At 40.1% G+C, this 17474-nt stretch overlaps 1 protein-coding gene across 4 annotated transcripts in view; it reads right to left on the bottom strand.

The window, feature by feature from the left end:
* Positions 1–2055: 2055 nt before the first annotated feature.
* ndrg2 (NDRG family member 2) overlaps positions 2056–17474 on the bottom strand; it is a 45957-nt gene continuing 30538 nt past the window's right edge. For 3 of the 4 annotated variants that reach the window (XM_051075523.1, XM_051075522.1, XM_018687881.2), the window contains 15 exons: positions 11479–11564; positions 9504–9545; positions 9085–9190; positions 8853–8973; positions 8140–8202; positions 7589–7649; positions 7410–7496; positions 7110–7166; positions 6889–6992; positions 6760–6798; positions 6584–6635; positions 6378–6425; positions 6231–6266; positions 5712–5763; positions 2056–5339 (listed from right to left, as the gene is read on the bottom strand). In XM_051075523.1, the coding sequence (XP_050931480.1) occupies positions 5176–5339; positions 5712–5763; positions 6231–6266; positions 6378–6425; positions 6584–6635; positions 6760–6798; positions 6889–6992; positions 7110–7166; positions 7410–7496; positions 7589–7649; positions 8140–8202; positions 8853–8973; positions 9085–9190; positions 9504–9545; positions 11479–11553 (1107 nt within the window). In that variant the 5' untranslated portion in view covers positions 11554–11564 and the 3' untranslated portion in view covers positions 2056–5175. Of the gene's footprint in view, positions 5340–5711; positions 5764–6230; positions 6267–6377; positions 6426–6583; positions 6636–6759; positions 6799–6888; positions 6993–7109; positions 7167–7409; positions 7497–7588; positions 7650–8139; positions 8203–8852; positions 8974–9084; positions 9191–9503; positions 9546–11478; positions 11565–15085; positions 15231–17474 lie in introns of those variants that run through there. The other variant, XM_018687882.2, reaches the window with a different exon arrangement.

Genomic DNA, 17474 nt, shown 5'->3' with positions numbered 1-17474 from the left:
AAGAACCATTATCTTGCTGTGTTGTGTTTAAATTGTGTATGTAACAAACCCTCAGCAAAGGACAACTACCTTGTTTTTATGTTTTTGGCTGTTAGTTTCTCAGTTCACCTTGATGATGTTCTCATACTAGAGTCACAAACCAAGTCAATACTTGCAAACAACTTGACAAATATATATATTTTTAAATTTATTTATAATTGAACCAACATAACAATTTACAAAAGATAAACATGAAGTGCAAAGGTCAGTTGCATTAATGGCAGTGAGGAGCGTGACTGCCACCAGTTTCTAGAGCAGCTACCAGACTCCACCTCCTGCAGTGAGAGGCCTGCCCAGAGAGGGTTGTCTCAAAATCCATGTAATTCTTGAACAAAAATGATGAAACTATACTCAAGAGAATTATGTAGTTACTGATGCATATGTGGTCAGATTACCATACATAAAATTTGGATTTTTGCATTAATTTTGATCATGTCTGAACTGAACTGTTCACCAAATAAATCAGTATACTGAGGTTTTTTTTAAACTACCTATTTTTACTGGAGATGCAATTTTTTATACTTCTAAGTTAATATTTAAATTGTGTAACTGAAGTATTTTTCTTTATTTCTTTATTTTTCTATTATTTCTATATATGGTTGTTGTCCTGCTCTGTGTCTAGTTTTGTGTTGAAAATTTTTGTTATATATTTGGTTATATTGCACTGAGTTAAAGTGAGTTGTGGTTTTGAAATCTACAATGCCAGTTCTCTTTTCCAAATAAGATTAGTCAATTTGATGTAACCTTGTCATACAAATACTACTGATGTTATTTGTACACCTGCAAATACAAAACATGTTGGCTGACATGAATATGAACAAAAATCTATCTATTAAATCATATAGAAAAAATATTTGTTTACATTTAAACATGTATGAAATATAAAAAAACAAAACAAACACCAATTCACTACTTTCGTTACTTTAAATTCATTATTACAGCATATGACTGCATGTGATGGTAATTATCAAATTACATGACCAGTATGAAGACTCACTGCATCACTGCCCCTGTGTGGTATAATACGGTACTGACGTTTGGCTGTATTGAGGCTGGAATGATATGACATTTTGTATGTTTGTTACAGTGATAAGTTGAATGTGATCACACATCTTATAATATTTGCATGAATATGGGATTTATTTTACAAATACTGCAAAAGCGTGGTTAAAGTTGGGACGATATAGGTAGAAAAAATAAGTTGGGTTATACTTTCAATTCTGCGTTTATATTTTTGATTTAAAAAAAATGTTGAGAATATTAAGCTCCATTAATAAAAAATTACAAATTACTTGGCAAAAACAGATATGATGATGCTATAACCTGTTGTTAGCCACGTGGAGGAAATTACAAAATGTTATTTATTGATTTCTTGAGTAAAGGAATTATGAAACTAGAGGATGTAGACTTACAGTACCATTCATCATCACCACTTATTTTATTTTATTTTATTTAATTTTTTATTTTTTGAATTATGGTTGAATCACTGTCCCCATTGGAATCGAGAGAGGAAGCTAATTAGCTACTTAGCGAGTGGTTCAGTATACCAAAGCTGAGTACATACCAGCCCTATTTTGTTCTCATAAACAAATGAACATACCTGTTTCAAAAGGTGTCCTCACCAAGTGAACTAATGGCATATCGTTGAAAATACAAAAAGGAAAAAAAGAAGTACGGGGCACAGGTGCTTCCCTCCCTCTGCAGTTAAATCCAAGATGGCGCATATTTTTCTTCTTGCCAGACCACTGGAGTGCTGCTCCGCAGTATTGCGCTCAGTGCTGCTGCTTGTGGACAGAGGTTATATTGTAACCAATTAACACCAGTACAAGCAGGGCTTGACAAGGTTGTATCATTCCTTTTTGTTTTTTTAAACAAATACTGTGTGGAAATGTGTATATATTTATTAGCAACAAAATAAACAACTCAAAAGAAATACTGCAACAGTAAATTGTGCAACATACATAACGTTTTCCTTACATCAACCCCTCTTGAAAATGTAAAACAGGAGACTTGATATTTCTCTTAAGCTTTTATTAATATTTAAGTTTACTTTTTAGGATGTTCATTGTGTTACACAGAGAAATTAGCCACACAAGTAAATTTGATTGTATTCTCTTTACCTTTAATCTTTTTTTATTGTTAATTATATTATTCTCCCTTATCAGCGCTAATGCTAAAAAAGTTACACAAGAACTATCACACAGTTAACTAACTTGTGAGCACATCGGGACGGTAAACTAACACATCACAGAGATAAAACAAAAAAAATAAAATTCCAAAACATAGAGGGGAAAGAAAAATATGATAGAAGTAAAAATTAAGAGACAAACAAAGACAAAACGGACAAGCATTTACAATCACACAGCCCTGCTCATCTCTCCACAAAGAAGTACCACTCCTTTTTCCTTATTTGGCAATTTTATTTTCTAGGCTCCACCTGTTATCCCTTATTTGGTAGAGGTTCCCATGCCCTATTGTTTGAGTTTTAATTTCAGTCTGGGAGGAGCCAAACATTTACATTCTACACTCAGGCCCTCTGAACAGCAACTAAAACATGGCATCGTCCTGGTTGGACATCATTTACAACCAATAACACAAATCATTTTAATGTAATGGTTTGTGTTTGCCTCATTAAATGCAACAGCTGTTAGAGTTGCAAAGGCTGCTTATGCATGATGAGCCAGAGGGGAAGTAACTTAAAACATCTCTACCATCATTAATATCTCCCATGTACCACTCGGTTCAAAGCTCAAATCTGAGGCCCTCTAATGACGTTCTTATCTGTCATCAAAATCATCGCTCCATCTTTATCAAACAGGTCTGGGAAAGGATCACTAAACAGTATTTTAAAGACACAGGCAGCCTCCAAATGACTCATAAAAATTATACTGCTTATTAAAGAAAATAAATATCAGAAAATGTGTGCACAAGAGGTGATACGCTTAAAAATGTACATGCGCTCCAAGGATATTGGATTGGGTCCAAATATGGGTCCTTTAAGTCAGTCCAGTGGCTACACTTGACAGGGCAGTGGTAAGCTTTGTGTTGATCTGTTTTTGCAATATCAACAATTTAGGAGGAACTAGGGTTCAGTTATACCGACACCAAAACTGCTATAAGGCGCAAATTTAGCCCACAGCATTTCTGATAGCAGAATTTAGACAAAAACATCGCTAGTATTTTGGGGCTCTTAGTTTTGGCAGTAAGATTGCTCATTGGCTGGAATTCCAGATTGGTTGTCTTTTTGGCTGATTTTTTACTCTCAAAATGGAAAACGCTAAATCTTTTGCGTCCTATAACCTATAACAGTCTGTACCAAAAGATGCAACCATTTCTAAATCCTTTTTTTTAGTGTTGTGGCAGTGAAGGGGCTGGTTCATTGTCATTATAAGTCACAGGGGGTTTTGTTGGTCTCAAAACTGATACTAAACTTTTCTATAGGACCCTGACCTTTTTTCCGTCCGTTACTTTAATTATGCTTACAGGACACAAGCACTTCCATACACCTCATGTCTACTTTCTTCAAAACATACACACACACACATACAGAGCGACAATCACTTGCAGACACAATTCTCTTTACCCCATTGCTTGAATAAAGCCGCTTGTTGCCGGAGAGGAGCGTGTGTTCATTTTACCTCACATCGCACATGAACTCAAGTATGCTAGCTGGGTTTGTTAGGAGGTATCCGTGCATGGGCAAGGCTAAAAAATTACAACCCAGATGATGGACACAGTGATCCCTTCTGGCCACGCCTGACACTGAAATGCAGTATCCATACTAGCATGCTACTTAGTGATGTAACGCTCCCTGGTATGTAGTATACAAGTGTGGATATTCAGACATGCAGTGCAAGACTGCCAGCAATGTTGGAAGCACTATTTAGTGTGCGACTAGTCTTAGTGATAGGGTGCTAGCTAGCTAAAGCTCACAAACACCCTCAGTTTCACCTATGCTTACCTGCCAACCATCATGTTCGCTAAACACTCCAAGCAAACAAAGCAGCACGCGCACACACACACACACAGACACACACATACAAACATACACACACACACCCAAATCCACGCAAATCATTAGCAGAATATAAAAGAAAAATATTATCAAGACAGTATTCACATGGGCTGATACCACGCATGCAACTTCCAAACAGTCCAGAAAAAAAAAGTAAAATAGAAGTAAAAGCTTCCTGCCCACCTCCTCAAATCCAATGGGAAAGCAAAAACAGTCACTTATAGACAGGGCAAATGGAAGACATAAACAACCTGGCAACATCAAGGAGGAAGTAGTCACTATAATGGCTCTCATTGGCTGTTACCACATGACAGGTCAACCAATCAGTAGCTTCAGCCCCTTGCTGAGGCAGGTTACAAATAAGAAAATAAAATCAGATTAAAGAAATAAAAATAACATAATAAGAACTAGCTTAAAAAGTAGTAGACACACATTGTTATAAGTATATCTGCTATAGTATGTTTTTTTTTATCTATGTCATTTTTAAATTCATTGTGTAATAAAGAGAAAAGTGTTAACTGTTTTTTTCTATAACATTATCATCATCATTATCTTCAGTATCATCCTCAACAACATAATCATCAGCATCAACAACAATACCATTTTCAGAATTATTACTATTGGTTAACATAGAGGAGTGCAGTCTCTATAGGCCACACTCCTATCTAAAGTAAAGGGCTCTATTGGCTGACAGGGGCTCCAATAGAGGGAGGGAGAGAGGACTGGTTGCCATTTCTTTCCCCACCTCCCCTGCTTTTTATTAATCTCTTCTTGCCTATAGTTCTTATATTCATAATAGAACAGCCCAATCCACTTTGTTTTCAGCTGGAGGGGGGATGTGAGGAGAAGGATTGGACTTGAATGTGGTGCAAAATGTAGAGGATAGGTTTCTATCTTCCTCTGAAATCCCTGTATTTCTCTTTCTCCCTCCCTCTCCCTGTCTCTGTTCCTATTCTGCTCGTGTGGGGAATGATGGGAGTCATTTAGTGACAAATAAGTAACCCATTCGTCCTGCATTATTTTCATGCTTCATCCCTCCCTTCCTTTTGCCTTCGCCCCTCTCCTCTTATTCACGCTCTCTCTCTCTCTCGCTTTCTCTCTCCCTTTTGAACTCTTTTTCTTCAGCAAGACACCTCCATCGTTTGGGACGGGCTAGGTGGCATCTGGCCGCCCTGCGAGCCCTGGGACAGGGTGCGGGAGCGAGAGCGGGACCCATCCATGGAGTAGGAGGAGGAGAGGGAGGTGGTGCGGGAGCGGGACAGGCGAGTCATGCAAGACGAAGCCACTGTGGAGAGACAGATAGAAAGAAATGGACAGATTAGACTCACAAATTAAAAACAGTGTGAAACAGCTGAAGGTCTTATTATTATTATTATTATTATACAGGTATTATTATTGTATTTTACTTACTGTCAATAAATCCTAAAAAAATACTAAAACCAATCTTTAAAATCAGGTCACATTTCTTTGAAAATATTTTCAGCTGCGGATAAATACACATACAGTGAGTATTTTTGGCAGCAGGCTGGTTTATGTGGGACTGACTGAGAATAAACCACAGCACAAAAATTGCAGTATGTATGCAATAAAATCCAATGAATCACTGCACTGTACATGTAATCTGTTCAGAAATATCTTTGTACAGAAGTGAACTTACTGTAGCCCATGCCCTGGATGAAATACTTGAAAGCCTCAGTCAGTTTAGCAGGCTGCAAACACAAAGAGACAGTGTTTCACATTATGTCAGTGGAACCACCAATTATACCTGAATTAGGTCATAGTGCAGTTTGGCGACCCCATGTGGCAGGCAAGGGTAATGCGCATTTTAAGACCAGTTTCCCCTTTTATGGTTTTCAGGGATGGGGCACTGGAAATATCAGCTTCACAGCAGGTTAAGATGTCAGATCATGTTTTGTATTTCTTTCCTATGTTTTAATGCATCAATCTGCATGAATCAAGAAGATTTCCTGCATTCATTTAGGTAAATGGCGTGCAGAAATTTGGGTGATGGGATATTTATCTCTGTTGTAGCCCAACTTTGTGATTGTTCAGTGAAGAGCTTTGTTGTAACACAACATATAGAGCTGCTGACAATGAAAATGAGCTGCCGCCCCAATAATCCTGCATTGCTTTCCATGTTTTGAGTGTCAGGAAGTGGCTGTCAGTGTGTCGTTACCTGGGTCAGCTGTGGGAGACCACCAGCATCAGCCATCTGTGGAGGGACAGAAGACATGAGTATGAGTTAATAACAAAATAAAATATAAAAGCAGAGAGAGAAAGAGACTAAACAGACACTAAATAAAAAGACATAAGAGTTAGTTACCTTAAGGAATGAGGTTGTTGTTGGGTCCAGTTTGCTGTTGCACTCCACCTAGTGGTCACAGAAGGAAAAACAATAAATCTCTGACACTATCAAACAACTTCTAATGTTTTATGTGTTGATATGAATCATAAAACATAAGATCACTTTAATCTTAAAAAAATTCCATTATGGGATATTTTAGACTGAAGAAAGCGGCTGAAACGTACGGCAGCGTCCTCATATGGAGCCTGATCACCCACCACCAACATTACTGGACACCTGAGGTTGACAGAAGTAGAGATTAGAAGAGAAAAATGGTGGCATGTAGAGATTTTAGAATGTAATTTTCTTTTAACCAACACATAAAATGATGTAGAAAGGTTAATGTTCAGAGGGTATTTACTTGAAGGTACAGTTGCGATCAATGTTCAAGTCTCTGCGACTGGATAGGAATGAGAAGAGAGGATTATGTTAGTTGTTGTTTGACATGTGGTACATTTGTGTTCATGCAATAACATGTGAGTGTGTTCACCTGTTGTAAGTCTTCCAGAGGAGCTCTATGTTGATCAGATTAGAAGCTTTGGAGATACGCTCTCTGTGAGACTGCACTAGATCTGTGTTTGATGACAGTTCCTCCTACACGATGAGAGAGAAAACAACAAAGAGTATATTTTCATTTTTGACATGTCAAGATACAAAGCACAATTTGTATATACACTTTTAATGCACATTATTGGGATGTTGTCCTCGTACCTGACTGAAAAGGTGGGACAGGATCTGCTCTGTGAGGGAGGATGTCACAGAGCTGAGCTAGAGAGGCAGAGGAAGAGAGAGAAATCAATAGTATTGATCAAGTATTTAATAACTTAAACAATGACATAATCGATGTTGCTCTGGGACAGCCACATAACTTCATATCCACAGCTAAACTTAAATTGATGGAGAACTCACATTAGGGCTAATTCGATTAAAATGCCATGCTTCTGTGTTTCAGACCATGTAGTCCTGAATGAAAGAAAGGAAGAAAGGAGGAATGAAAGAAAACAGACATACCTTCTGAGCAGCCCAGTCTATCCATCCACGGGCGTTAGTGTCAATGTTGATCAGAACCAGACCCTCCACTGAATCTGGGTTCGCGAGCTGAAGGGAGGAAGGAAGAAATAAACATAAATGGAGAGATGACGATTGTGTTGCTACAACTGCTACAGCAACAATTAAAAAAAGACACTCACTGTGAACTTGGAGAGGATGTACGCTCCTGCTCCCACACCCACTCCGATTACAGTACGGAAGCTGACAGAGGAGGACACCAAGTTAACGACACTCATATACCAGAGCCATGTTTTTATTTTTTTATTTACAGAAGATGTAGTTTTAGTTATTTCTCTTTCTTTAAAGCAGACATATTATCATTTATGAGTTTTTCATCTCTGAATGATCCGTGTATTGGTCTTAAAGAGCATTTCAGCAAAAACAAACAAAAAATCTTACGTCTACATTCATCAGTTTAGAAGATCAGGTCTGAAACTATGGTGCAGGGTTTGGTTTCTGATTACAACTCTGATTCTCTGTCTGGGTGGTGTCTTCACTTTATAACCACTACCAATTATGCTCATGGGTATTGTGGCATTTAGGTGCTCACCATTCACCATGATGATAGTTGTGCAGTGTCCTTGTATCCTTCTAAAGACCTGAATTCCAGCAGCAACGTGACAGCTGTGTGTCTGTGTGCGCCAAATGAAATTCTGCTTGTGTTCACGTCTAAATAAATAAGTTAACTCACTTGAAAAACTGCAGGACAGCAGGGATCATCTCTGCTATGGTCTCCATGGAGGGATACTGGTAACTGCAACAGCAAGCACAAATAATCTCAGTCTATTGAAGGATCATATGACAGCAAGAACACACGTGTCAACATTCAAGGTTCTGTTGGTAGTGCAAGAATTAAGATTAACATCTTTCGTGGAGGAGGTTTTTTCTGACCCTGAGATCTCACCTAACTATTAGTACTGGACAGAAGATTTTCAGGTGACTTATTTCATTCTTAGCACATACAGAAGCTGACACATTCATCCACAAGGATTTGGAAATGGGATCAAAAACAGAATGAGCTTGAATTTCTAGAATTACCATGAGGACTTAAGTGTCACTGTTGAGATGTCGTGACAATACATGAAACGAATTTCTCCCGAGCCCCTAAAATAATCGCGCAGGGTGGAGAAGTGACAGAGCGCAGGGGGAAGAAATACAAAGTGCGGACAGAGAGAGAAAAGGACGGATTTTCTTTAAACCCCTGACAAGAGCGTATTAGGGACCAGAGGAGGGAGATGTGAGAGATGGGAATTTTAAGTATTTTTGGAAGAGATTAGGTGTAAGCCTGGCACAGAAGATTGTTTCCATTTCTGAGAAGATTACAGTTTAAAAAGAAAGGTTACAGCAGGACACAGAGGGAGTTATAGCATGTCAGTACACATACACACACAGTAAATCTCGTACCCTGTCGGGTAGGCGGCGGCCCCCTCCTCTTGTCCCGGAGCATCGATATGAATCAGGGTGAAATTCTTGACAATCTCCTGCATCTCCTCGAACTTAAACAGAGGGGAGAAGCAGCTCTTACCTAACAGAAAGAACGACAGGAAGCAAATAATACGAGAGGTCAAGAAAAAGTCACGAACAAGTGAAAGACTAGGAACAGGCACAGAGTTGAGAAAACAAAAGCGCTACTCACTGTCCAGACCCACATCGTGGAAGGTGAGGATAGCGGGCCTGCGGGTGGTTCGCGTGCCGTGGAGGGTCACGTGCAGGACACCATGAGGGGTCTCAACATTGTGCTCCTATGGAGAGCAAGAAAGAAAGGTTTAAGCCTTATACTGACATTCTGGGCTGGACGTCGCTGATTCCTTGTACCAGTATCAAGTGAAAAAAAATCCCAAAATTTTATCTCTCTCTCTCACTTTTTTTTTTTTTTTACTTTTATTTTGAAACAGCCTTTAGACCAGCAGCCTCTTCACGCAGGTGGAGGCTGACTGCCATTCCATCATATCCTTTAAATAATGCCTGATATCTGGCTTTTATTGACATTTTTATTGAGGCTTGATTTTGTATTTAGTTTTCCTGTCATGCAGTCACTGTGGAAACGGTCCTTACCTGTCCTTGGTCCAGGAGTATCCTAGCCGCCAGTTCAGCATCCTGTGAAAAATTGAAGTCTGATTAGAACGAGTGGACACGCTTGAGTGTTTACTTCTGGTTTATTCATGGGCAGCAGATGGTAACTTCATGGTAGCAATGATCATGGCTGGGTGTGTGTGGTTTTAGAGGAGAATATATTAATTTCCAAAACCCTAACCCTAACTCTAAAATCACGACCAAATCCATACAGGAGTCATGATGTAAAGGTGTTTAAGACCATTGTTTTTATTTTTGGGATTTGAGACACTGTAGTTTTGTTTTATATTGCTTTACACAGAATCTGAAGTGGGAAACATTTTTTTTTTCTTTTTAGCTTGCACAAAAATAGCATGTACAAGAGCAAATTCTCAGAGCCTTGCTTCCTAATTAACACCCACACAGACAGGATGGGCGGCATTTACAGTCCTGATAAAGCAGCAGAGAACCTCCTCAGAGGAGCAGGTGGTTATTGGATGCCAGTGATTACATGGAGGAAGTCTGTCAGTGGGAGGTTTTAAATGGGGCTGTTCATTTGCAACCTTGGATCCATTTACCCCGCTAATGAATTACTAGCATCAAAAGCTCTTAGAAAATTAGCAGTTTGGGAAGTTGAAGTGGAGATGCCTGTCATCACTGAGGAGTAAATGAAGAGTCCTGGAGGTTTGGCGATTGGAGAGACAGCCCATGGTCGGATTATAAAGGTCACTAGTTCAATCCATTGAAATCACATTAAAACTCGATCATAGAGCCGAGCGTGCGTTCGCTGGCTCAGGGTGGATGGTAATGAATGTGGGTGGAGGCAGCAGATCCCAGTGAACAACAGAGGTTCAGATACAACCTAGTACCTCCCAGTCTTCATTATATTTCAGATTTTTCTTATTGTCAACAAATCCTCGGAAAAATTCAAAACAATGAATTTAAGCCTGATTCATACTTCAGGTTACACTGCATGACAAGCTTCTTCACTACCCTGTAGTTTATTTTGAGACAATCCCACATACGCCATCTTCCTGCTGTACCAGAAAACCAACTGTGTATTCATCCGCCACTGACAATAGTCCCCTACAAATGCATAGTTTTCTCCTGTTTGAGTAACACAGTGCCCAGCTGTTTATGGAAATTACTGAGCCCTTTTAAAATAGCAAAATATATGTTTGTGAACTGTTTTTAAAGATTTACATCTTTACATTACATTTTTAAAAATATTTTTGTGGGATTTGTCGTTAGGTTAAATTCTCTGTTTTTCTCCCCTTGGAAACAGTTGTTTTTGTATTAGGGCTGTATTTCCCTCTTATCCCACCAGGTGTCAGCAGTGAGAAACAAACTCCTCCGTTCTGCAGCGCTGCATCTGCACAGCAACATCAGCGCAGCAGAGCAGAGGAGCTGCTCTTGCTCCCTCGGGGCTTTGACGTCAACCCTGCAGATCTGAGCCAGCGTTGCAGCTGTGCACAAACACACACACACACATATAGATATAGACACAAATTCACACACACACAGTCATGCACACATGTGTTTGAAACACATGTCGTCATATGTAGGCTTTGCTCAGATTCAAAAGTGTGCACACTTGCATTCATGTGCATATGCACTGCAAGGACACAAAATCTAACACACTCACACACACCACACACACACACACACACACACACACACACACACACACAAGCCAGCCTTTGTTCTTCTGTGTCCTGTGACACAGACACATTAACACACATCCTGCCATGTATCTGTGGTTTCAGATCATGGACTGTTACACAATGACAACCATGTAATTAATGTTCTTATGTGTACTCATGTCTGTTTTTATTTCATTAACGTCAGCTTATATGTGTGTATCTGCAATTAATGTGTGTGTGTGTGTGTAATTAATGTGTGCACGAGATGTGTGTACATTTTTCTGTAGGCTGAATGTGTATGTGTGTGTGTGTGTGCGCGCAGCACCATCTCTGACCTTGGTGGTGTCAGCCTGACCCGTGAGTAAAGGCTTCTCCTCTGTGATGGCGATCTCCTGCATTTCTGTTGTCATGGTGTCACCTCCTGTACAGGTGAAAGAAACCAGAACATTAAAATCTGTTGACTGCAGCCTCTGCGGTTGTTTCTCTTTCTGTACCGTGATGATACATACATCTTGTTTTTTTGTTTTTTTTCTACTGTCATCCTGGCACAAACGCTTGACACTGTGATGTGGAAACAGATGTGCCACACACACATAAACAGCAGCTCAAACACGTGGACGTATGCACATACACACCAAGTGATTAAATACTGTGTGTAGCTGTTTCCCTCTGGGACTTTGTTTGGGCTGTGGGACCTTATGAAAGTTAATTAGTGATTAGTGCCAGCAGAGAAGAGCAGAAAAGGACTGTGGGGCCAGAGAAAGAAAGTGCTAGAAGAGAACAGAGGAGGTGTGGATTAGTGGATGAACACATTTTCATTTGACATATTGTTAAAAGCACACAACAAAAGTGTGTTTTCAGAATATGTTCTGAATTATTAATAAAATAGAACATTGAACAGTGAGACAAAAAAAGAAAGATTAAAAGGAATGGGTATTGACAAGTGTGAAAGCACAAGCCTGAGAAAAGAGGTGTTAAGGCATAAAAAGATGAAGGTGGGTGAAACATTGTGAGACAGGTATAGACATGTTAGCGAGAAATGACAGTCACCTGAGGAGAGGACTGTCTGTAACTGAAGTGGTTGATGAGGAAAAAAGACTTTGTATTGCCTTTTTTTTAGCCTTTAGCCGAGCATGCTACTTATTTTCAGACGCCTCTGCACCTTTACAGCCACAGTGTGTGTGTTAACTGTGAGTCCACTGAAGTTAAATGCTGCACCCAAGGGCATCACAAAGGTGCTTGTTCAGAGAGGAGGAGGTTGGTTAATTTCATTTTCCCACAGTGATCTCTTCACACAGCTCTGGTGAACAATCAGCCCGAGGGCTTCACAGTTACGATGGTAGACATGCCAGTCTTTACATGTCAAAGTGCTGCTCCACCCGTTTGCTTCCTAATAATATCCTGCAGAATTAATATGGTTGCCAATGAATTAAGGTAACTTCACACCAACTTTAGCCTTGCACTCATTCAATTCTGCAGAACCGAATAACGCTAATGTAGCCTCAAGCTACTAGCAGGCTACAGACGTCTAGTAAGCTTAACCTCTCTTAAGCTTGTAGTCTTCAACCCCAGCTGGTGCCAAACCAATACATTTGATCAGGTTTCACAGGGAAAACAGTGTGATTCAAATAAAAGATTAATAAGCTCGGACCAGCTGCTGCAGGTTTGAGAAATTCAGGCACTTTTGTGTCATTTTTTGCAGGAAAAACAGAACCACGTCCTACTTTATTTCCTCACTGCGCTGTAATAATAGGACTGTTTAATCACAGTGCAACCTGGATTACAACAGCAAACCAATGGAAGCTGGAACACATGGTCAAAATAGAAAGTGAAATAGGCTGTGTTTGCAAATATCTGCACATATCCACAACAACAACAACAGAGCAGAGCAGCTTTGTATCAATGCGTGCAGCCCTCTTCCATTTGTATCTTACATCACTCTTATTTTGTATTTGGGTCATGTTTTCATTGTCTGTTCATGTAAGCTACGCACAAAAAGGAAACATGAGATTTGACTCTGCATCAGCAACACATCCAATCAAAGTGTCTTGAGGCTAAAAGGGAGAAGTGAAAGTAAGTGAGCAAGAACCGGTTGTTATTGTATCTATCAGAGAGCATTATGCTCCGTCTGACATTTAAACCTGAGTGATGGGACCCTCTGACATCAGGTGTGTGTGTGTGTGTGTGTGTGTGTGTGTACATGCCCGTGCAGAATTCATGCTCTCATAAACCGATGACTGTATCCTATTTGCAGATTGGGCATCACATCAGAGGTGGAGCGAGGCGGGTTAGTGTGTTAGTGAGTGTGTGTGTGTGTGTGTGTGTGTGTTAGTGTGCGTGTGTGCACTCATCAGAAAATGAACTGCTGCCCCGGGGGGCCTCTGTCTCTCTGGGTCTCAAACGGAAATGATTAGTCACCAAAGCCACCCCCACCAATACACACACACACACACTCGTTGCTTTCATTGTCACCATCCATCTCTCCTGCGCCTCTACATGCATCTATTTATTAGTCTTGCATATATTGTATTTCAGTGCTCTTTCCTCATCCATCTCCATGAAGAATCTTTTTCTTTTTAACTCTGCCTGCGTCTCTCTCTTCCTTTATTTCATTCAATGTCAAATTCAAACTACAGAGTGGTCAGTGCACAGAAAACCTCCAGTAACAGTGATTTATTCTCCAAGTTACAGAAAGCTGCAGCTTCTGTAACTCCGATTTTTTGTTAGTCTTCTTCTGGGTTTAGTTTTTTTAAAGAAAATGTTGTGTTATCAGGAATTTTGCACTTTCCCATGAGCACAGAGTTGAGGCATGGTAGTTCTGGTTAAACAAAACAAAACAAACATGAAGCTAATGGTCTATTGGTGGAAATCCTACAGCCAGACTGCAGCCAAAATGTAATCAGGATCTTGATGTCTGGGGCCAGCAGATATCAGTCCACCAGCTACCTATTATTTTCATTATCAGTGAGTCGGTTAATGTAGCCTGGCTGTAGTTCAGGTCAGGTCAAGTCTTTCCTTGGTCACATATCCCATGTACCATCCAACTATATATGTCCACTTACTATATGTGACGCTGTGTGGTCCATATCCATTTTTAGCACTCATTCTATCTGCGTATACCAACCTCTGCTTCCCCACTGTAACACCAAAGACACTGAACTCCATCCACTCCAACTCCCATCACTGAAGTCACTTCTTAAGCCTAAAGTTCAGTGGCTACAACTTCTCAAATGTCAATATTTGCTGTTTTTAGTCTCAGTAAGCAAACAAGAAAATAATCATTAAGAATAATATATTAACCTCTGAAATGCTTCAGAATCTTTACAATAGTGACAATCCCAGCAACAAATGCAGATAAAAATAAGACAAATACTATAATTATATACCCTCTGCAACCTTATGGAGCCTGTTTCTGGACTTCTAGTCAATATGCCCTCAGCATCCAGCACTTTCACATACGCACTGACGCACATGCAAGCCTCCGCACTACATACCCGCGCATGCGCATACGACCGCGTGCATATTCAGTTCAGTGAGCAGTATTAAAACTTCTGTGACTGAAGTGAATGACAGAGGAGGAAGGGTGTTTGTGGGTCACATGTGAATAAGTTGAAATCAATCTACATTCAAGTGGCTCTTTTAAGCACGCTACAGTAGGTGTGAAAGTACCATGCAGTTATGTTTAGGAGGTTTGCAAATGGAGCTCTTGAAACAAGCTTATAATAGCAGTAATATTAGGAACCTAAGCTCACAAGATACTCCACATGATAGATTAAGAGTACTATTTGAAAACTCGCAATTATCTAGAGTGAAAAAAGTTTGGAAGTAGCAAACATGAAACTCTTGGCTCAACAGTGAAAATGTTAAAAGATTTAACACCAAACTAGAAAGAGCATGACTTATATCATCCCTAACAATCTGATACTTCTTTTCTTTTCCCACCTTGACAACAAGGCCGGCATCCAAGTTCAGGAGCAGCAACAGCACATCTAGAGCCAGTAGGACAGCTGATTGATGACAGGTAGCCCCCGATTGACGGTCGGTCTCTCTCTAATACTGTAGATGCTTTGCCACAGCTCCTCCTCCCACTATTTTTATAGATCTGGGGTGTCCTAGTATGACTGTAGAGTACATCTGTTTACATGCTCCTCTCTGTGTAATAATAGGTCCCTGGTGTTACTCCATTTGGGTGTTAGAGGAGAAAGTTCAACCGGATTGTTTCTTTTAATGACCAGAGTCTAAACTTTAATGAGAAAACACACAATGACAAATAGCTTCACAGAGATACACTAAGTCCATATTAATATATGAAAAAACTACATATTGATGATTCACTTTGTCTATTTTTCCCCAATTAACCAATTAATTGTTTAAAATGTCAGAGAAATGTGAAAAATACCAATCACAATGTCGTTTTTTTTGTCAAAGTAGTCGAATAAACAAAGCATAGATTCAAATATTTTACAGATTTGGACCATAGATGTTTAATGAAGTTCTGTGTGAGCGCTTAATAAAACATAATTTATTCAGTTTAGAGTAGAAATGAACACCACTTAGACTGAACATTGATGAAATATCACAAAGTGGTCAATGATATGAGCAGTGATAATATCTGCTGCCAAAGCCTGCACCAGACGAGGTGGTAGAAAAAGGAAGTCACATGACCACATTGTGCATTAAGCAGCACTGGTATGTGTCTCACGGAACTCACCCATTATACTTAATCTGTTTCAACGTACACTCTCTCCTCCACATACAGTTTCCTGATAACTGTACCAGTTTAATCGGCCTAACTCCCTGCATCACCCATCTTTCTTTATCTCTGCCTCTCTCTGAGTCCGTGTGTGTTTTAGAGCGTGTAATAACTGTTAAACTGCACAGGAGGCACCGTCTGTCACCATGGAAAGAGAAACAGAGAGATGGAGAGAAAAAGACAGATTTGCATGAAGAGCAAGGAGGGAGGGAGACTGAGACCCAGGGAAGAGAGCGCACTGCTAGCTGTGAAAAGGAGAAAAAAATAAAAAAGAAGAAGAAGAACGCCTTGCTTCTCATTTGCCTCTACTCTACTTCCACATCTCAGCTGTCAGACCAACAGTTGTTCTGTTCATCTGTTGCACCAAACAGGTTCCATGTCTCAGATATCAGGCCGCATCGCAGAATTGCTCCAGCTAAATTAACCCAAGCTTGTTGTATGTGGATTCATATTCATGCAGAGCGATGGCATTTCTTTGGTCGGCTGTTAGCAGGACGTCTCATTCCAACATGTCGCAATGTGTTTTCGTCAATCCTTCCCGTCACCCCCACCCCACCCCCCAACCCCCTTTCTCCTCCTCCTGCTCCGTCACTCTGACTCCATCTCTTCATCCTTTGATGCAATGTCACCACGCAGTGACTCTGGATTCAGGCTGACGACAGCCACCACGCTGAACCCTCCAGAAGCTGATTTGATTTGCGTGACACTGCACAACCCGCAGGTCCGGCGATGTTTCACTGAAAAGCCGGGGTTGGATTGGCTGCTGCCGGATGATGCTGCTCAAATGTGACTCAGGCTGATGTTTTAGTGTTGATAAACGTGGAACACTGTGGTTGTGGTCATATTGTGAAGGTGAATTTTGAGAGTGAGAGTGAGTGCGTTACTGTGCACCAACAGCATAAGAAAGCCAAACTTGTTCACTGAAGAAGCAGATACCAGTTTCTAATAAGGTATATTTAATGAAGGGCTTAGAAATGACAACTGAGTGACTATTTAATGTACAGTTTTTACAGTATTAGTCATAATGCTAACCAAAAAAAATTAAATGTAAGAATCTCTCATCTACAAAGACTTTTTCAAGTATTGCGTGTATTCAGGAGTACTGCTTCCAGGAAATAACCACAGCCTCAACTCGTCTAAATCTGACACCGACTGTAACTCTGGCTTTCTCCCACTACTCTGCTTTTATTTATTACCAGACTAACTGGCAGAGGTCCAAATGGAAACGCTGCAACCTTAAATAGTGTTACAAACTCGATCGAACACTGCGTGACAAAGTTCATGTTGCTTTGAGCAACACCCGTGGTGCCTCTCACACTCCTGAGATCATTCAGTGCTGCTGTATACTTGACTTGACTTGGCTGGTATGAGAGATGGAGGCTCTGGTACATTCCACTTTCTGTGAAAGACAAACTGCTATAGATGCCAAGAATAACAAAAATACCATGTTTAGCTAGATGTGGTGAACCTGGATGAGACTAGAATCATCATCGTCATCTTGTAATTTTATCTAAAAAAATATTAAATAAAAGTTACAACTAAAGTGACACCGCCTACCCTCAGAGCAAAGTTTTCTCA

Source organism: Lates calcarifer, linkage group LG14 (assembly GCF_001640805.2).
Source record: "Lates calcarifer isolate ASB-BC8 linkage group LG14, TLL_Latcal_v3, whole genome shotgun sequence".
Lineage (NCBI taxonomy): Eukaryota > Metazoa > Chordata > Actinopteri > Centropomidae > Lates > Lates calcarifer.
The sequence above is the reverse complement of the archived record's forward strand: the minus strand, read 5'-3'. Positions and strand labels throughout refer to the sequence as shown.